The sequence below is a fragment of the Mercenaria mercenaria genome, chromosome 15 (assembly GCF_021730395.1).
Source record: "Mercenaria mercenaria strain notata chromosome 15, MADL_Memer_1, whole genome shotgun sequence".
In the NCBI taxonomy this organism is placed as follows: Eukaryota; Metazoa; Mollusca; class Bivalvia; order Venerida; family Veneridae; genus Mercenaria; species Mercenaria mercenaria.
In genome coordinates, this window is record NC_069375.1 from 8,023,127 (window position 1) to 8,045,716 (window position 22,590).

At 35.9% G+C, this 22,590-nt stretch overlaps 1 protein-coding gene and 1 long non-coding RNA gene across 2 annotated transcripts; one reads left to right on the forward strand and one right to left on the reverse strand.

Moving 5' to 3' along the window:
* The first annotated feature begins 2,728 nt into the window (after positions 1-2,728).
* On the forward strand, positions 2,729-5,345 carry LOC128548899 (uncharacterized). The gene is made up of 2 exons (XR_008367327.1): positions 2,729-3,229; positions 4,078-5,345. It is a non-coding gene; the product is annotated as an uncharacterized LOC128548899 (long non-coding RNA).
* A 3,261-nt stretch (positions 5,346-8,606) lies between these two features.
* Positions 8,607-11,471, reverse strand: LOC123559453 (uncharacterized). The gene is made up of 3 exons (XM_045351300.2): positions 11,317-11,471; positions 10,565-10,647; positions 8,607-9,939 (listed from the first exon to the last, which is right to left on the reverse strand). The coding sequence occupies exons 1-3, from the start codon at positions 11,349-11,351 to the stop codon at positions 9,596-9,598; spliced, it is 462 nt and encodes a 153-aa protein (XP_045207235.2). The 5' UTR covers positions 11,352-11,471; the 3' UTR covers positions 8,607-9,595.
* Positions 11,472-22,590: the final 11,119 nt, after the last annotated feature.

The following is a 22,590-nucleotide window of genomic DNA, read 5'->3' on the forward strand; positions in this document are numbered from 1 at the left end:
CTCGTGAACCACTGCACACAGGACCTTCAAACTTACGTTAACTTTTTGCATGGAGGCACTTTACTTACGAACCACTGCACCCAGGACCTTCAAACTTCACATGCTGATAGTACTTATTGAGTACACCACCCCCACTGACTTGGGGTCACCAGGTCAAAGGTCAAGGTCACAGGGGCCAACGTTAACTTTTTGCATGAAGGCATTTACTCGCGAACCACTGCACCCAGGACCTTCAAACTTCACATGCTGATAGTACTTATTGAGTACACGACCCCTACTGACTTTGGGGTCACCAGGTCAAAGGTCAAGGTCACAGGGGCCAACGTTTACTTTTTGCATGAAGGCACTTTACATGCACACAACTTCATTCAGAACCTTCAAACTTCACATGCTGATAGTACTTATTGAGTACACCACCCCTACTGATTTTGGGGTCACCAGCTCAAAGGTCAAGGTGCTGCGGGGGTATTTGTCACCATTAGTGACAGCTCTTGTTTCTCTTTGAAGTACTTTTAAAAACAGAAATATTTGCAGGGAATTTAGTTTCACTATATTTATTTCTGTCTTTTGTGAAGTCTCCATGAAAATTCACATCTGCTGGAAAAACTTACGGCTTATCCACAGTTTAAACCTTGCAAAGCATGAGCATTATAAGTTTTCATAAAATTTGGGTTGCATGAAAATTTATCTGGTATTTATTTTATGTTTTTCGGTGGTTTATCGAAATATAACGGTGAATTATATCCTGATAAACTCACTGGCCACTCAGTGAAAATCATCAAATCTGATACCCGGATTAACGTCAAAAAGTTTACCGAGCGTACTGAAAGCCGGAAACAATATGACGATGACGTCGTTAAAATGACGTCATCTTTGCGATGCTTCCTGATAAAATTTCCCGCAAATTTCGACATTTTATTGAAATAAACACAACAAAAGTAGAGTTTTAGACATAAAATAAACAGAAAAATTGTTGGTATCGATGTAATATCACGGTAATTTCACTCGTGAACACCAAAAGTTTATATTTTCATCGTGGCTCGCCACTGTGAAATATACTTTGGTCCCACTCGTGAAATTAACGTGAATTACACCAAACCAAAATTATCTCTATTTATACAGGGGCCAACTTTAACTTATTGCATGAAGGCATTTACTTGTGACCCACTGCACCCAGGACCTTCAAACTTCACATGCTGATAGTACTTACTGATTTTGGGGTCACCAGGTCAACAGTCAAGGTCACAGGGGCCAACGTTAACTTTTTGCATGAAGGCACTTTACTTGTGAACCACTGCACACAGGACCTTCAAACTTACGTTAACGTTTTGCATGGAGGCACTTTACTTACGAACCACTGCACCCAGGACCTTCAAACTTCACATGCTGATAGTACTTATTGAGTACACCACCCCTACTGACTTGGGGTCACCAGGTCAAAGGTCGAGGTCAAAGGGGCCAGTGTTAACTTTTTGCATGAAGGCATTTACTCACAAACCACTGCACCCAGGACCTTCAAACTTCACATGCTGATAGTACTTAGAGTACACCACCCCTACTGACTTTGGGGTCACTAGGTCAACAGTCAAGGTCACAGGGGCCAACGTTAACTTTTTGCATGAAGGCACTTTACTCATGAACCACTGCACCCAGGACCTTCAAACTTCACATGCTGATAGTACTTATTGAGTACACCACCCTTACTGACTTGGAGTCACCAGGTCAAAGGTCAAGGTCACAGGGGCCAACGTTAACTTTTTGCATGAAGGCACTTTACTTGCGAACCACTGCACCCAGGACCTTCAAACTTCACATGCTGATAGTACTTATTGAGTACACCACCCTACTGACTTTTGGGTCACAAGGTCAAAGGTCAAGGTCACAGGGGCCAACGTTAACTTTTTGCATGAAGGCACTTTACTTGCGAACCACTGCACCCGGGACCCTCAAACTTCACGTGCTGATAGTACTTATTGAGTACACCACCCTACTGACTTTGGGGTCACCAGGTCAAAGGTCAAGGTCACAGGGGCCAAGGTTAACTTTTTGCATGAAGGCATTTACTCGTGAACCACTGCACCCAGGACTTCAAACTTCACATGCTGATAGTACTTATTGAGTACACCACCCCTACTGACTTTGGGGTCACCAGGTCAACAGTCAAGGTCACAGGGGCCAACGTTAACTTTTTGCATGAAGGCACTTTACTCTTGAACCACTGCACCCAGGACCTTTAAACTTCACATGCTGATAGAACTTATTGAGTACACCACCCTACTGACTTTGGGGTCAAAGGTCAAGGTCACAGGGGCCAACGTTAACTTTTTGCATGAAGGCACTTTACTTGCAAACCACTGCACCCAGGACCTTCAAACTTCACATGCTGATAGAACTTATTGAGTACACCACCCCTACTGACTTTGAGGTCACCAGGTCAAGGTCACAGGGGCCAATGTTAACTTTTTGCATGAAGGCACTTTACTCGCGAACCACTGCACCCAGGACCTTCAAACTTCACATGCTGATAGTACTTATTGAGTACACCACCCCTACTGACTAAGGTCTCCAAGTCAAAAGTCACGGTCATAGGGGCCAACGTTAACTTTTTGCATGAAGGCACTTTTCTTGCGAACCACTGCACCCAGGACCTTCAAACTTTACATGCTGATAGTACTTATGAGTACACAAACCCTACTGACTTTGGGGTCACCAGGTCAAAGGTCAGGGTCACAGGGGCCAACGTTAACTTTTTGCATGAAGGCACTTTACATGCAAACAACTTCATTCAGGACCTTCAAACTTCACATGCTGATAGTACTTATTGAGTACACCACCCCTACTGACTTTGGGGTCACCAGCTCAAAGGTCAAGGTGCTGCGGGGGTATTTGTCACCATTAGTGACAGCTCTTGTTTCTCTTTGAAATACTGTAAAAACAGAAATACTTGCAGGGAATTTAGTTTCACTATATTTATTTCTGTCTTTTTGTGAAGTCTCCATTAAAATTCACATGTTTGGTTCATCTGCTGGAAAAACTTATGGCTTATCCACAGTTTAAACCTTGCAAAGCTTGAGCATTGTAAGTTTTCATAAAATTTGGGTTGCATGAAAATTTATCTGGTATTGTATTATTTTCTGTCTTGTTTCAGCAATATCCCATGTATCATGTGAGCACAACATGGCAACAAGTGGTACCCAGACTGAATATCAAGGGTAGAGATCTATTACAGGTCAGTAGTTTTGTATTTCATTCATTTTCCTACAATAGAGAATATTAGGTTACTGTCCTATAAATTTATTAGGTGATTTCAGAAAAAATATAAAAGTGGAGGCTTTAGACGAGACTTATTTTTTCGTAGATGAACCTAATAAATTTAAATTTACAAGACAGCAGTTTAATGTTCTATTTATCCTACCACCTGATTTAAAATCATTTTTACTCGAAAAAAACCACCAGTTACATAGGTTTTTGATTCAACAACAGTTTAAGAATTAGGCCTAAAAAAAATCCTTGTTTCTGGTAACATGCTTAAAAAAATTGAGGTAGGTGGGGGGGAGAAAATTTTTTTGGGGAATTTTTTTTTATTTAGGGAGACTTCGGAAATTATTTTTGTGTCAAAAAATGAATACATGTACAGATAAGGCGTTATGCCTTTAGAGCCTCAGTAAGTTGATTTCTAACATCACTGGTCATGTTTAAAGCATAAAAAGTGCAGTTTTGCAACTTTTTGTTAAAAAGTTAAAAAAATATATTCTCCAAGGCCATAAAAACATTTAGGGTCTGACCAAAAGTTTAGTGTAGGTTGGGATACAGGAAACAAACATTTTTTTATGCCTTAGTTCACCACTGACATTTGCTGCCACTTTACAGCCTCTTTGGTATTCTAATTTGGAAAAGCTCTTAAAAATCCCTAAAATCATAAAATAAAGGAGGGAAAAGTAAGGATAACAGTATGTTTTGTACCCGACTTCCATGTACTGCTAAATATGGTGAAAATCCATGAAAAATTAGCCCTCCACAAATGTTAAAAATTTTACAATAGTGAATACATAGTTTACCATCGGCATGTATTTTCAGAGATTATTGGTATGCAATCCCGTTGGCAGACTATCAGCGGAGGAAGGATTACAGCACGGATATTTCAGTGATCTTAGTCCATCAATCAAGTTTCCTACTGATCCTTTCTGAGTGAACATTCCAAACTCCAAGGACAAAGCCATCTTAGTTGTTGTAAATTGTGGTTTTATATTGTGCCATTCATTTTCAAATCAACCGTCAGAGGTAGAAACACCTATTCTTACCAGTTTCTTAAAGTCATCTGAAAGCATGTACCATCATGTGAATCTAAGAGGACCAAGTTTGTTGATACACTAACAGTATGGTAGAGGTATATAGGCTACAGAATGGTAATGGTATGGTGAGGCTTATAAAAGAACTTGAAGTGTAGCAGCAGATAATGAGATTCCACAACTGGATATGGGTTTGCTGATGCTGAAGAATTTTACGACTTTTCAAAATTTACTTTCAGTTTTTCTGGATTATAGTATTATTGTATTAGAAGCATTCCATTGAATAGAGAGGGAAGTAAAATCATTTAAGGTGAAGAAGGTGTAATTCAGCGACGTCTGGCGGAACGCCAAACGTTACGCTTCGCAACGTCACGTCATTACACTCTATTAAGAAATAAAATGGCGTCAAGCAATGCGGGAGGGCGATACAATGTATGTTTCTTTTTTTTTTTTTTTTTTTTTTTGGTTTTATCTTCTTTATTCATTTTCGGCTGGATTATCTTGGTGGTTAAAGGTACCAAATAAAGACGAATAAAAAAAAATAAATCTTTAAAAAAATGACTAGTCTACACATTTTGAAATATACTTCTAAGCGTTACAATAGCGGTGCAAAATTCGTTTGAAGTCAAAACATGTGCAGAAAAATGATTTTTTTTTTATTTTCTTTGGCTGACATGGGTGCAGGGCGTCAAGTTACCTATATTTACCTATATTTTCCTATATTTTAGCCCTCTACCTATAATAACCTATAAAATCCTATATTTTGCCAAAATACCTATAAATACCTATAATCTGGAAATTTTGTGGTAAGCAAGAAATACAAAGGTCATTCAAACCATTAAAAAAGAAGTAATTCTTTGATAATTGAGTTTATAAATATGCTGTTACCTTTTAGGCATTGAAATTTGTATTCCTTTCAGGTGTAGCGACCCTGCCCAGCCCAGCTTTAGGAAAGCTTTAAGTAATGGAAGTTCTTTTTTCAATTGGAATATTTTCCATTTCTTAAAGCTTTCATGTATAAAAATGTGAATAGGAAATGCACATGTTTTTATTTTGTTTTCAGAATAAACAAGCCTTAATGTTTCATAATTAAGCCTCATAATGCCTGTTGTTAGCAATATGGCTTGGTTTGCCTAATTCCCTGTTAAACTGATTTGAGTACCAGTATTGGTAAAGTTTTGTCTGTTGGTGAATTAATAGTTTATTATGAAAGTAAGATACATGTTAAAATGTTATTTGTTTAAAATCATAAAAGTAGCCACTTTTTCTGTTCCTTTGTATTTTATGTTTAATAAAAGAGAGTGCTGGTAGGTGGTGGAGGAGGATAAAACACTTGTCTGACTTGTTTTCTTCATTATAAGCAACCTATATAATCCTATATTTCTGGCCCCTAAATACCTATATTTCAGGATCCTACCTATATTTTTGACTCCCAAAAGCACTTGACGCCCTGTGGGTGTTTTTTTTTGACTTACTTTCATGTTTATTGCTTTTCCATAATCGGGGATAACGTGATTTTAAAATTTATTCAAACGAATATCCCGTTTAAAGATGTACCACTTGCACAAAATAACTGTATTTTTTGCATTTCCTTGATGGTAATTATACTTGATTTGCATGTACAATATTTTTAGTTTCAAAATGACAGTGTCATATATAAGGTCTATATTCTTAATACTATGCTGAAAAAAAGATTAACTGAACACAAGTGCGTATGAAGTTTTGAAAACATTTTTTTCTGAAGGGCCTAAATTGTCACCCCGAAAACTTGTAGTGTAGCTGTTTACTACCTGTATTATTATTAATGATTTTCATGAAGTTTTTGTGAGTTAAAAAATGTTGAATTCTCTAAGGCTATGTTTGTAAACATTATCGTTGGTGTTTGTATCTATTCATAAATTATAGCCTCGTTTCGGAGCATTCTTCCCGGAAAAAAAAACGAAGATGCGTGACGGGTTCGTAAGCAGTCGGAAAACATACTGAGGTGTCTTTTCGATATCATAATGGGTACAGGCTTGAGAATTATGAAAGGCAAATCAAAATTCTTATATATTTTGAAGACTGCTGATGTGTGTAAATTTTATTTATCAATCAGACATTTTATATCATTGCTGTATAACATACAGCCTTAACAGTTATCAAACGCATTGTCATAATAAAAATGAAAAATTATGAAAAACTTGGATAAATTGTAGCAAAAGCAAGTAAACTGGCGGTCGCTCAGTCCCGAATGTGTTACAACTTTGCATGCTGCATTTTATTCCTACATGGTTTCATGTCTCTATCATTTTTTTTAAATAAATGTAACTAAAATCTTGAAGCACTAAATGAGATACATGCAACACAATTTTATATATATTTTCGACTACGTCAAGGGCCATAACATCGGTCTGACTGTGTGAGATCAAATTAAAACATTATACACTCAAATGTTAATACTGATAACAATCCAGTGAGTTTGATTACTCTGGGTCAATACTTTTTAGATATGTCAGACACTATTTCGGACTGACGGACGGACAGGCGAGGGGACATTCATTAATTGCCCCTACCAAACATAACTTGGATAGGACGCATAAAAAGATATATTTCATATTGATACATTCTCTATGCAAAGAAATTTACCACCAGTTGCACCGTATATTATACTTAAAACACATCTTGAAATATGTTCTAACTTTCTTACAAAAAAAGTGTACTGCTTTCTTTTCACCACGGAATACAATGAAAATTCAGATTATTTTCGACCGGATATTTGTATATGTACGTGTCTATACACTGGCTTAATTGTGTTTTGTCTGGCAATTGTCCAATCTAAGTAGGTAACTTGAAAATTACAACATATATTCACGTGATAAAGACAACTATGAAATATGATTTGGAAATACAAGAATGAAAGTATGTTTTAGAAAATATTAGATATTTTAAAACGGAATGGCTAAATATCTATTTGCAAACAGCATACACAGTTTTAGTAATAAGACGTCTGCGTAACGTCAGAAAAAGCGGGAAAATGCGCAACATCAAACGCTGCCCATAGCGCCATTTGAGACTTTATTATTTTTTGCGACTTGTAGCTCGAAAACGAATATAAGTTTTTTAAAAAATTCTATGGACCAGTTTTTGCACACTACCTAGTCATTCTGCACAAAAATAATAATCTCATAGAAAGATTTTGGCATGATTTTTAGAAAGATTTTGGCATGATTTTTGCATAAAATAAGCATTCCTTCAGCGAAAAGCGGGAGTATTTGAAAATTACATCACCGTGTAGGTTTCGAATGGAACAAAAATAAAATACTTTTTAAATAAAATGAATGCCCCGAGGCTAAATTAATCGACAGGAAAACGGCAACGTCACAGCTATTTCCAACTGGGCTTAAAGGTGAATTTTCGACGTCATTTGCGTAAAAAGTGTGCATTTGATCTTTTCAATAATTGCACATCGGGTGAAGATCAACTTTTGCTGTCATCTACGTATGTTATCTAGGATGTAAATTGTTTCTGAAAATCCCGCTCATTACACCTTCTTCACCTTAATAAGTTTTGAAGTTAGTGAACTGTGATCACAGTTATCCTAGAATCTGACATTCAGTTCTAAAATAACTTTTCAGTTCGAGAATGATTGTAAGTCAGGCATTTACACAAATTTTACATTAGACATTTTAACTTTTAAAAGTGAAGATGAATTTTATTATTATTGTTGTACTTCAGTATTCAGATGTCTCAAATTTATTTTTACAGATATATTAAGGTTAACTTAAAATACTGTTAAAGAGGTTTTAATAGAGATGATGTTGTTTATAAGCCATCACAGAAGTGAGCCACGCCGTAAGAAAACCAACATAGTGGCTTTGCGACCAGCACGGATCCAGACCAGCCTGCGCATTTAAAGAATGAATGATCATTTTGGGAAATGAGACCCTGGCTGCTTAAGACAGGTTGGCTGCTGTCACTAAAGCAGCTAAATCTGGTATAATAAATTTACAGTAAAATACATGTATTATACAATATATTGCAGTTTCACTGAAAAAAAGTCTTCTGTTTTTAATCCCACGCCATAAGTGGTGGGGGGTTATAGGAATGGTCTCCGTCCGTCTGTCCATAACACTTTCGTGTCTGCTCCATATCTCCTAAACCCCTTGAAGGATTTTCATGAAACTTGGGTCAAATGATCACTTAATCAAGACACATGCAGAACTCATGAGTCAGCCATGCCGAGTCAAGTTCAAGGTCACATCTCAAGGTCAAAGGTTTGAGTCTTCCATTTTGTGTCCCCTCTATATCCCCTAAACCCCTTGAAGGAATTTTATAAAACTTGGGACAATTGATCACCTCTTCAAGACAATGTGTGGAACCCATGAGTCAGCCATGCCAGATCAAGGTCACAACTGAAGGTCAAAGGTTTGAACCTTTCATTTATGTCCGCTCTATATCTCTTAAACCCCTTGAAGGATTTTCATGAAACTTGGGTCAAATGATCACCTCATCAAGGCAGTGTGCAGAACTCATGAGTCAGCCATGCCGGCTCAAGGTCAAGGTCACATCTCAATGTCAGAGGTTTGAGCTCTGTATCTCCTAAACCCCTTGAAGGATTTTCATGAAATCACCTCATCAAGACGATGTGCAGAGCTTATGAGAAACTATGATGGCAACAAAGCCCTTTTCATTTTCTTTCGGAAAGTGGTCTTTGTTCACAAGTTTGACTGTATTACAAAATAAAAAAAGACGAAACGGAATGTTAGTGGTGTCGATTGTAAACCCAGGAATCAGTATTGCCATTTTTATATATGAAGCAAGGATATGAGACAACCTGCGTAATCATAATATCTCAATTAATATGCCATGTACGTACCTTGCATATATACATATTTCCTTCATTCTTTTGCAAAGTTGATGCAGACACACGATAATCCAGACTTTCAGACTCCGAAAAATGCATTGCTTTTGGGGCTTTTCTAGCTATTATTTGGTTCATATCTTCAACAGCATTTGTTGACTGTAATTCGGCAAGTTTTTTAGACATATCATCTGTAGAATACTTTCCCATGAGAAGATCAAGGTCTTTCTTCAACGAATCATCTGTCAAATCTTTACCGTATGGAAGGGACTTATGCTTAAACACTTTATCAGTCTTGAAGCGACACCATTCCTGATCAGTACCCATTTCGTGTGATCCATATGAGTGGGGTACTACAGCCTGTATGCTACGTTGCAGTCCTGTTGGGTTTCCTTTATTTTGGCTAACAGCGTAGTTGAAACATTTCTTTATGTAATTAAGAACATTTGGAGTCGGACTTTTATTTTTATCTTTTATCTAGCTCATTGGTGAAGTTTTTTGCAACATGATTTTTGTCACTACATTTCTCTAAATCATCAGTAAAGGCCTTTTTTATTCTAGAGTATGTTGTACTATCGTCGTCCATGACAACGGTTTTTACCTTTAAACCTTGATTTTTTAGATGTTTTATTCCTCGTACAGCGAGAAATGATTCCATTCCTTTTGAGGAACCGTTATAGTTTCTTCTACAACTATGTTTCGTTGGCAGTTTACCCTTTTTTTCACTGCTCTTGCAAATTCTGCACGACTTTTTAGCAACGCCGAAGCCAACGCATTTCTTTGTCTCAGAACCAATTATCGTTACATGACCTTCAAATAATAAAAGAAAAACATGCTTCAAATTAATTCGTGAAAAATATATGAGAGTAATATGTTTCATACGTCGGTAGTTTGGGACATGCATTTTTTTCAAGATTAAATTATCTAATACGTATTACATCTTATCTCGACAGCTCGTCATCTTATCTCGTACACACAATATTTTATCTCGTGCGTACGACAGTATCTCGAGCGATTAGCATCTTATATCGTGGTATGGCATTTTATCTCAAGCGCTCGACATCTTATTTCGTGCGCACGACATCTTATCTCGAGCGATGACATCTTATCTCGTACTCACGACATCTAATCTTGAGCGATCGACATCTGATCTCGTGCGCACGATATCTTAAATGTGAAGTCTGTTTTGGACAAGAAAAATGGTTATTTCATATTCTTGTAACTGATATGTTGTCAGTAGAGATAAGGGAAAATTAATTTGACATTTTCTTTGGCAATTCAGTAGCACTTTGTGGAAAAAGATTTTTCGATAGCTCTGGATCACATTCCTATTTAAATAATCTTTTTATGATATAGTCTGTATCCACAAAAAGATAAAAAGAAATGCAACTTAACAATTTATTAGATCACAATGAACAAATAACTGCTGTATTACCTGATAAACTATTATAGTTCTGACCACTCCCTCTCTTCTGCCAACCTCCATCTAATAAAACTGTTGCACCGTCATGCCCTTTTCTACATTAAAAATGAATTTCTGTAACGTTTGTTTTCATAAAAGCCATATCATAAAATAATACAGTACTAGTCATCCGCTTCAGTCCGTCTTCTTTAGTTTTTCGTTAAATCTGACAAAATACAAATAATATTTATACATGGGGCTCGAATCCGGCCAGAAGCGGACTTTGAACGCGACCTACCAATCCATTCTACGGCGCGACTGCTGTTCAGAATTTTCTCAGAAGCAGTCTTCGAGATTTGATTTGTGTATGTAATTTTTTTATCAGTCGGAATTCTTTAAATTTACAAGTAACTTTTCGTGAAGTAATGGGGTATGAGTGAAAGCGTCGGCCGCACAGCCCAGAGGTTGTAGACTCGAACCCCATTTGGGATCACAATCTTTCCTCCTAATACGACATCAATACTTGCTTTTCCAGGAAAATGACTCGAAAGTAACTTGATACACAATCCAGCTTAAACAATTAGTATAATTTAAACAGTACTTTTGTGGCACTCATCATCATCATCATCATCATCAGTATTCGTCTCACTCTAGAAGAGTATACTTGCATCACGTGGTATCTTGATAGCAGCGGTAAAAATGTTTAGTATATTGGTGATAAGCATTAATTAAGAAATAACACTGTATACTATTATAAATATGATACTGCTTAAATTCATTCTTACCTCTCAATACTGTCTTTTTCTTCCTCAAGAGCCATAGAACATGACTGCGTCGCCACTTTTTCAAAAGTTCTCCGACCGCTCTCTCTCTCTCTTGACTGTATTGTGATGTGGGGATGGTATGTTTAACTCAGCCATATATTTGTTATTTGGGTTTCACCAACACCAGCATTTATCATAGCTTAAACGATGTATTTACGATATTTATTATAAGAACATTGTCATGGGAACGACGGATTACAAATGTAATTATACTGACTTACTTTAGCTCGCTTGCAAAGAGAGCCTGAAGCTAATCGAGTTTAGTAGCACTTGTACTTTAGCGGTCCCTATAACAATAATAGTTAATTTATGTCTTAAATATCAAAAGATAAAAGGGGTAACTATTTTGAGATGAATATGTTACCGCACCCACACTCCCGCTTTTCCCCACACCCCTCCAACTTGCTGCGCATGCGCATTGTAAACTTCCGGGGACCGCTAAAGTGCATTCTACACCGAGTTTGCTTCCTGGAAAAACAAGTACTGTTGTTCTAAGAGATGTTGCCACAGAACACCATTTTTAGCATTTTAAAACACATGAATATACTTCCCGGTCATAAAATACGTTTTTTTTACAAATTCAGCATTTAAAAAATATAAGCATTTACTATCAATGCAGTAAAGAATACGGTAATCAATCCGACCTCTTGGTACGGTGGTTTTGCCCTGTCAAATTTACCAAGATTGTCGCTAGTTTGTAATGTTGCATTTTTGTCAGGGCCGTGAGTTCACTCCTTACTGTGGGCGTTTTTTTTCTTTTCCATTATAGCATTCTTTTATTTATAATATGTCATTAAAAATAAAAGTCGTAGTTATGTTATTCGTTGTTATACGTGAACGCTTGATGACAGGCTTCTGAACGAGTGTATATATTGACTTTAATGGAACACACTGGCCATAGCTTTCGCAGAAGCGGTGGTTCCAACGCCGCGGCGGTGGAGGATTCGTCGCAGAAGCGGTGGAGAAATATGGCCGACTGACTATATTTACGCTCTCATCGGTACTTTTTCTAACGACTGTTTAACGTTTATCTGAAAACAACCAGTGAGACAGGAGCCCACGTGTGTACTCTTCAAACCACAAACACTTGTTCAGCGCAATTATTTGTCATTAATGTAAACACTTCCCTACAGTTTGACGAGGGACTGTCGTTTTTGTAGAATTTCACATCAAAAATGGTAAAATCTTGTACAAAACGACCCCTGAGCACGTTTGCATCAAAATGTAAGTCTGACACTGTCAAGCAAAAACTTTTTCTCCGTAATCGAGGATTTTTCATTGCAAGCATACAAAATTATCGACCAAAAATGATTCCAACGCAGTGTGCGGTGGGTACAGTTTCAACGCATTACGGTGGATCTTATTTCTTTAATGTTCGCCTTGGACTTTAAATTTGAGTAAACAGCATTTTCCCAGAAATTTGTTTGGGTAGGGTCATGGAATCACTTTGACATTAGATAGCAACAGAAACTGAATGTTTAGAATAAATATGATAATGATTTGCACATCCGTAAATACAAAATATCAAGTGACAATATTGATTTTCTGATAAAATACTGACTACATGCGACTTCTGAATCGTATGATAAACCAACTTGACTAAAGTACAATACAATTACTAATACGTAGCATACCATATCAAAATGCAATTGAGCAGCTGTGTTATATAGGAGTTAAGACTTTTTACAAACAGGCTAATTTACCTCTTCTTCAACAATATTCTTTTATTTTCAGACGTTTACCACAGAATCTCAAAGTGTCAAGGTAAAAAATTTTCGTAGTGACAAGATGAGATTATTTGATTGCCCTCCGTCCGTCGTCCGTCAGTCTGTCCGTCCGTCGTCTGTCCATAATTTCTTGTGAACACGATAGAGACCTCATTTTCAACAGATTTTAATCCCTGAAGGAGCCAAAATGTTCACCTTATGAACATGATCGCAGAGGATTTTACTTTCGACTTTAACCACACTTACACACAAATTAAGTCACAAAAAGATCTCGGTTCCTATTGAAAATCAGCTAGATTCCATCAAATGTTTAAGAGATACTTTCCCTGAAAGGGGCAAATTTTCTATTCTGGCCCTCTCAGCCATATACGGTTTCATTTATGCTTGGATTTGACAGTGTGCCCAATCATTTGATCGCGCTACGACATTTTGAGCTCGAAAGTGAAAGTGGAAACGTAAACAAAATTATAAATCAGGGCGTATTTTTTTTATTCAATATATTGTGTTACTATTATGTACATCATTCGAAACCTATATGAAAGTGCTACCCCTCGTACTAAAATTTTCCAGCCAAAACCTCGTTTTAACACTATTCCTGTTTAACTTCTTTCGACAGTATGCGCTCAATGTGCAAGTCAACTGAACAGGAATAGCATTAAAACGAAACACTTTTGGTGGGGAAATCTTTGTACCGGGGATAGCACTTTCAAATAGGTTTTGAATTATATGCATGATATAAACACAATATGAAGATTAAAAAACTTACGCCCTGATTTTCAATTTTTGTTTACCTTTCTACTTTCACTTTCGAGCTCAAAATGACGTAGCGCGATCACGTGATTAGGCACACTGTGCATGGAATTTTTATCCTAATAATCTCTGGGTCAAGTTCGAAACTTTGTCATTTCTCAAAAATTAATTCACCAGGTCAAATCAAAGGAAAAGCTTGTTAACACCATATGCCACATTCATGGCCTTATCTTCAGTAATGTTTATCTTGATAATTCTAAGGCTAAGTTTCACATTGAAAGCTAAACGCTGAAACAGAGTTCAAATAACTAACAACAGACAAGCAGAAAGAAATGTTACAATAAATGAAAGACAAAAACTTCATTCTCCTCTGAAAACTGTCACAGCGCCAATTAAATATATTAAAGGGAATTCCTATAGTTTTTATGTGCATCTTTCTGCGCAGCCGACACTTTCAATGGAAAACTGAACTGAAGTCGAAATCTCTTGAAACATGTTACAGACAATCTTAAATATGAGGAATCTTGAATGAAATAACATTTTTGATAAGTTTTATCAGTAATCAGATGTAGATACTGGTTTATGTTGTATTGACAAACTTGTATCATGCCTGATAGGTATCTGGCTATTTTTGTGGTTGTGTTTTCACATCGCATTTTAGTACAAAGACAGTGTTTTTCATATAATGTAAGATTATTGACTTAGTACTGATAAGACAATATCACCTTTCAGATTATTTAGTATTCAATTATAGAAAGAATTAAGAATTTTTAAAACATTTTTTTTTAACTTCTGGCAGACATACATGTAATCAATTTGGCCAGGTTCGCGCCATTTTCCGTCCGAACAGGTGTTGTATTCTAGCGGTCTTAACATAAAATTTAGCCTGGTGACCCAAACATTTTAGCCATTTTTATGCTCACAATACAATTATCTATACACAAGAAAAACAGGAAAAAAATCTATGAAAGAGTTTTTTCAAAATTTAAAAAAATATTCTTCACTATATGGGTATTTTTCATTGAAAAAAGTTCACAAAAGTAAATATGATTTTTTTTTTTTTCATTTGTACCAATTATTGTAAGGATAGAGTATTACAAATATGACTATGATATCAAATAAGTGTATAATAAAATCTGTAAAAAGAAAAAAAAACGTATTGTGCTGTCTTGATAAATATTTTGGTTGGTATTTATAAAAAAAGCAGAAAATTATGAAAATGTTGAAAAATCGCTGGCAGTTTCAGCACCAGTGGGTGTGTTCAAAACATTTTTTTTTTCACAAAAACAAGCCCGGTGACTTGTTGTTTTTATTTGTTCATTGTTTTCAGCACAAATTTTCCTATCATATAATGTGAATTTGAAAAAATTCTATGAAAGGAAAAAAACTATAGGAATTCTCTTTAAGAGACCTCATTGTTTAGTGCCAAGAGGACGGCAAAGAATAAACTCATTTCATTCATTCTTATTATAACAACTGAAGAGAAATTACAGCTGGGAACATACTTAAATATGCTTAACATGATTAAAAAACTATAAAAATGACAAATGGTTGCAGCATGTGCAGTGTGTTGAAGGATACTCCCCCGCCCACACCCCAGAAACCCAGAAACCCTGTCAGTTTGTACATTAGATAAGTTGGTCTGTTCTATGATGTTAAAGTCGCATGTGGTAAGCATTTAATCAGACAATCGATATTGTAAGTTGATATTTTGTAAAAAATAAGGGAAAAGGGAAATGAAGAAAACCTTCATGCGTTAATATGAATAATCATAACTGATGTGTATTAAGTACGAAAGAATATGGCGTTATTACATGGCAGTTGATTTAGTAAAATAATTATGGTTTAAAATAAAGCTTTCGTGTATGCATTCAACATAACAGAAGTGCAAGTCAATAGTATGTTATTACTAAATATTAAATTTCTATTGCTGTCTCATGTCAAAGTGATTTCACGGACCTACCCCAATCAAAATCCCAGGAATATGCTGTTTACTTAAATTAAAAGTCCATAACGAACATTAAAGAAACAAGATCCACCGTAATGCGTTGCAACTGTATCCACCGCACACTGCGTTGGAATCATTTTTGGTCGAGTTTTTCATATCCCTATAATGAAAATTCACCTGTTACGAAGTGCCCTACTTACGATTTGCTGCAAACGTGCTCAGGGGGCATTTTGTACAGGATTTTACCATTTTTGATATGAATTCTACAAAAACCGCAGTCCCACGTCAAACTGTACAGAAGTGTTTACATTAATGACAAAGAATTGCACTGAGCAAGTGTTTCTGGTTGGAAGAGTACACATATGGGGTCCTGTCTCACTGGTTGTTTTCAGACAAACGTGAAAAACACAATAGAAAACTTACCGATGCCAGCATAAATGTAGTCAGTCGGCCATATTTCTCCACCGCTTCTGCGACGAATCCTCCACCGCCGCGGCGTTGGAACCACCGCTTCTGCGAAAGCTATGGCCAGTGTGATGGAAGCAGTATGTAAAATGCTTCAGCTTTTCAGTAACAATGTTTGTAATCTATTTGTTAAAATTGCATAATCATTATATAAATAATTTATGGTCGATAATAACATTGTATCTCTATTTAAGATTCCCTCTCTACTCTAATTGTTTTTAACAGAAGACTTATTTGACAGACATTGATAAAAGATCAAGTGTATTGAATATCATAATAAGTGTGTACCGGAAAAGTGCACTTCAACCGGTGATCAATTTAATTAAATATATCAATATCTAAAACATAGATCTATCTGCAGCAAACTTTGTGTTAACATCAAAACATCGTGCAACTGTGGACGGTTCAGTCTTGTGTCTCTTGCCGGTGGCGACAGAGCATATACTTTCACATTCACCACATCTGATGCAAGACCGAAGCGTTTTTCTTTCTGAATGTCAGCTAAATGAATGCGAGAATGACAATTTTCGCAGATCAAAGCGCTTGCGAGAAACCCAAGTTCAACTATTCTTCGGCCAGTCTGCCAGGTAACAGCTTCTGATCCACTCTCCAAATCCACAGGACAGTCTCCGCATGCATTTACTTCTACACTTTTAAATGAATTTTGTTTGAGAAGCTCCTTACTTTTTTCTTTTCTTAAAGACGAAAATTGGCCCTTGCTTCTCAACATTTTGAATAAGTTGTTGTTTTTACGTATTGACGTCATATCCGTATCGTTATGCATTTTTTAGCGCCGTTACGGAATCCAAAATATGATTATTATAATGAGTTTACTCATAATAAAATACAAAGTAATAAAAGGTGATTTATTAAGTGCGTGTCTATTTTTGGATAAGTTTTCTTGATTAAAACCATCGGATTAAATATATTACAATCAGTATTTATTTTTTTTCTCGTTTTTCATTAGTTACTGATACCTCTACCTTAAGCGTATTTTTCTTTCTGTATTTCGTTTGACTTTATAAATAAGTTAGCCAAACATAAATACGCTGACAGAAATGAAAAAACATAAAACCGGCCTGATGACGTAGCACCGAGTTTAAATCTAAAGACAAATTTAATTTGAATCAAGTGTAGCGAAAAATCTTACGCGATGACCCCCATATTTTTCCGTTAATCATTCTGTTTATAAATACTGCACAAAATGTGGAAATATAAAAAAAAAATCACCGTTTAAAAACATGCTCTTTTCGCTATTTTATCTTACAGACGAGGCAAAATTTTCCGACGTCAGAATAGCTTTTTGTGGTCGGTTGCACCGAATAAGCGTTTCAGTTGATAAAAACTTATTAAAAAATAGATATAGTAATAAAGTAGAGTGTCTGTAGAGTGAAATGAAGGTTTTACCGGTGAAATCGGACAAATATTGTCAAAATCATGAGCGATCAACGCTCTAAAAAGACGCAGTTTTACTGTTGCCGCTAGAGGGCGCTTCGACGTCAAAACTATACTAGACATTTATTTAAATCAAAGGCCTGAATGGCCTGAGTCGGCTAATGATTGATGTACTGACAGTATAGTCTACCAGTTTCAGTTTGTTTTTAGTTTTTTTCTTAAAATTTCATAACACAGCTCGATATTTACCCAAAATATTATATCCGGATACGATTACACTTTTCTCCAGTTTGAACAATATATTTTACAAATTGTGATGATACGAAGACATTTAGCAGCAATTGGCAGTATCTGACATTGAAGTTTACGGTTAAATTACCTCTTATTTAAATCTTTTCATAAAAAAAGTTGTTTCGTTTCGCCAAACATAGACGATCTACTTTCGATTTCAAAAACTACAAGAAAATACAATTTAATGTTTCGCCGATTTGTTTATTTCTCGAAAAATAAGAATTAAAATCATTTTTAATATCAATAGTAACTAAACAAACCAGTAAGAGCTTCTTCTTCCGATAATTTATCCGTTTACTGACTGCAAAATTCAACCCACGCAAAGTTTATAGAAATCATACGATGCGTGTTTACGTTCAATGTGGGAGAATTAAGGCTGATCGGCTATGTTACCTAACGCATCCAGACGATTCAGATTTTGTTTTTAAAAAGCATTGTGTGCGTTTCTGTAATTTTATATACGTTTTTATACGCTTAGAAATTATTAGACATGCGTATTTGCATTATTTCTATACGTAATTTACGCTAATACGCATCTTATCTGGAGCCCTGCTGGAACTATTTTTTGTCTTTCGCTGGATGTTACCCAAGCTTTGTAAGCCTGCGCAATTCTTAAAATGCACATTTATGCTTAATGAGTTACATTCGAGAATTGCACAATTACAAGTCATAATATGACAGATTACATCGTATATTGGTCATAGCAAAGGGAATTGACACAACTTAACTTCATTCATGCAGTGAACTGTTTGAAATTTGAGAAATCTAATGGAACTACATCCCTTCACATGTTATTCGGTCCATTTAGAGAATCGTTGGATAGCAAGGACTCGTCAAAAGGCTTTCAGCCTTTAGCCGACTCAAAAATGCACCATTTGGAAGGGGATGCATTATCGTTCAGTTATGCCAAAAATCATCACAATCTGAGATTGTGCCAAAATTCATGAGGAAAGTAGCGAGCCACGTTAAGTCATTTCGGGATACAGTTTCTTACATTTGCATAACTAGGTAAAAACAAAATGCATGCATTTTCACCTGATGTTTTTCATAACATATAGAAAGTTTCATCAAAATTGCATTATCCTTTCTTTTGTACACTTATTGAGACAATTAGAAGGACATTCTGTTGGACGGAATTAAGCCACCTAAAAGAAGTTTTTTAAATTCACTAAATAAGAATTAGCGAATAAATAGAATTCAATATTATGTATTGTCCGATGTAGCATCGGCGTGAAATTGGCAGTACAGCAGTAGCAGCAGTAGGAGCAGTTAACTGCTGCTACTGCCAGCAGTAGGAGCAGTTAATTGCTCCTACTGCCAGCAGTTACATCAGTTAACTGCTGCTACTGCCATCAGTTACAACAGTTAAATGTTAGTACTACCACAAGTGAAGATGAAGTGCTGCAACTGCGAGCAGTTACAACAGTTAACTGCTGCTACTGCCAGCAGTTACAACAGTTAAATTGCTTGTACTACCACAAGTGAAGTGCTGGCATGAGTTAATGTTCAGTTTTAAAGTTAGCGATGCTTTACGCTTTTTATAAAGGAACGGTATATAATCTGGATAGTGTGTGCATATACAATGCTACTGCCAGCAGTTACAATGATTAACTGCTGCTACTGCCAGCAGTTACAACTGTTAAATGCTTGTACTACCACAAGTGAAGATGATCAAGTGAAGTGCTGCTACTGTCAGCATATACAGTTAACTGATGCTATTGTCAGCAGTTAGAACAGTTAAATGCTTGTACTTACAGAAGTGAAGTGCTGCTATTGGCATGAGTTACTTTTCAATTACATTTGTATAAAGTTAGTGATACTTTATACTTTTTATAAAGGAACGGTCTATAATTTAGATAGTGTTTGCATATACAATATAGCAGTATAGATTTATTTAGTATAATAATTAATTTTAGCAACAAAAAGATGAACCGCCTAAATAGCTGTGATAGTATGGTAGGTATAAGCATTGCTTAAATATCCATCCGTAGTTTTATCTGTATAAATTTTCATTTTTAACATAGTATTATGCAAAGCCATAACAGATCGGAAGTGTACGGTGGCACAGAGGTGACAAGGATGGGTTTTTTATTAATACGTGCGCACGTAATATCTAATACGTGCGCACGTACTAGTACAAAAAACATCATCGCACATATTATAAAAAAACATCTTCGTACGTATAGAGTAATACGTGCGCACGTACTAGTACAAAAAACATTATCGCACATACTATAAATAAACATCTTCGTACGTTTTAAGTAATACGTGCGCACGTACTGGTACAAAAAAACATCATCGCACATACTATAAAAAACATCTTAGTACGTATAAAGTAATACGTGCGTACTTACTAGTATAAAAAACATCGTCGTACGTATAAAGTAATACGTGCGCACGTAAAGGTTTTACGTGCGCACGTATTAGTTTATGCGTAGGTAGATATTTTTTATAAACTAGTACATGGGCACGTAAAATCTTTTACTTGCGCACGTATTACTTCATACGTACGAAGATGTTTCTTTATAGTATGTGCGATAATGTTTTTTGTACTAGTACGTACGAAGATGTTTTTTATAGTATGTGCCATAATCACGGTGGCGATACCCTGGGTATGCAGGGGTGCAAGATGGCGGCGGAATCTCTCGATTCAGGTAACATTTTTCATTATAACTGTCTTAATACTTAACCAATTTTAACGAAATAAAGACGAGTGCCCGCTCATAAGAATACTACACCCTCGGCTATAAAGCTTGGGCTCCTGAGTTTCGTAGTTTTTGTGGAAAGTGCAACGGCGCATTCTTATGGAAAAAAATGCAACTGCTATGTAGGGGGGCATTTTTATGAAAATGACTAAACCAACTATCCCCGTGTGTTTCGAAAAACGGCTTGTAGGGCGGAACCGAGTTTGACATGTTCCAAAGCTGTTGTAGAACTTTAGCAAGTGAAATCACCAGTTTTCAGCAATTCAGGGCGATTGAAAAGAAATGCTATGTGGGGGAGGTGTTTTCATTATGTTATGTGGGGGTGCTTTTGACATGTGGGGGTGACTGAACTGGCTGCTAGGCTGCTAGAGGCTCGCAGTGATATGATCATTTGATATATAAAGTATATATAATATGGAAAGAAATTATCTCAGTGGAAAAAAACCTTTTCAAGAATTTTTCATTTTCAAGGTGGATGTGAAGTTAACATATAAATGCCTTCTACGGACACATTTAGGTACATATCTCTGGAACAGACTGTCAACTCCGTCCGTTCAGATTCGTACTTGTATTTTGATAATATTCCCTGTGTTTTTATCCCGTATCCGTTACATCAGGGACAATATTTTGTTGCTCTCTCTCAGGCTCTGTCTCCAAACGTAAACATATCATATAAATAATTCATTTCTTAATTGATGTCTTTGAAACTCACATACTTTACTCATTGTCATATTACCTTTACATTGATATATAGACATGTTACAATGACCTTCAGGATAACTTTTTCACGGTAAGACACTTAGCAATTTTCCTATTTATCAAATTAATGCTAATGAATGATTCATTTCTTGATATATATATATATATATATATAAATCAAATAAATAAAATGACTTCACATGCCTTTCCAACAGTATTTAATTATAAAAATACAAACTAGTTTCGCCTATCGGCTCATCAGTGTACATACAATGTAACGTGACGTTACTATGGTAATGACGCGACGTCAATATAAAGGGACGTAATTCTGACGTTATTTTCCCAAAGGGGCGTAATAAACGTTGTTATTTAATTATTTAGAATATAACTGTTACTGTAGGCTGTTAAGTTTTGGTTTAAAGCATTTTATAAAATAATTTTCTTTCGCTAACCTAGCTGAAGTATTATCTACTTTCATTTTAAAAAATGGGAACATTTGAAACTTTGGATTTTTATTACTGCAAATATCTATATGATTACTTAGTGGAATTTGTCTAGTTGAAGGGTCTCGTATTTGTTGTGCGTGGATAGTTCTTCTTGTTCTTAATTTATCGCCAGTTTGGCCAATATAATATTCTTCGCATCCGTTGCAGGTAATATATATATTTGAAACTCACACATGCTTCTCCTCGCTTAAAAGTATGAACTCGGCATTCAAGATAACTTTTTCGAGGCCAAACACAAAATTTCTTAAGTTTTACCATTACTTTTTCATTTCTTTATGAAATCCTTCCATATTCACACATCCCATTCATTGTACAATGTACATGCCCATTACATTGGTAAATAAACATTTGACCTTAGTCTTCGTTTTGACACATTTACACGTCAAGCACATAGCTCTTTTCCCAGCTTCATATGGGGGCATTGTGCTTCAAAAACACATCTTGTTTTTTTTAGTTTTCTCGTATACTTATAGCCTACTCCATGCCCCACCTACCAAATATTTTTGTTTTGTTTTTGATGCTTCGAGTGCCGTGACAGCAATGTTTTTCTGATTAACTGTTTTAACTTTGAAAAAAAAAAACGAAGAAGAACGTGTTAGTAGAAATATATAGTGAAAGTCAAAATCGTAGCATGATATTTCAAACCGAATTGTTGTATATTTGAAATTTAGCCTGTGTATGTGAACGAGTTTGACCCATCAAAATTTTGTTCGAACGGCGGAAGATAGCGATATCGAATATGTTTAAAA

Coding starts and splice junctions, on each gene's coding strand:
- LOC123559453 (XM_045351300.2), bottom strand. CDS start 11,351: ATGGCTCTTGAGGAAGAAAAAGACAGTATTGAGAG. Junction 10,648..11,316: donor GAAAAAGACAGTATTGAGAG/GTAAGAATGAAT, acceptor TTTTTAATGTAG/AAAAGGGCATGACGGTGCAA. Junction 9,940..10,564: donor GAACTATAATAGTTTATCAG/GTAATACAGCAG, acceptor TATTATTTGAAG/GTCATGTAACGATAATTGGT.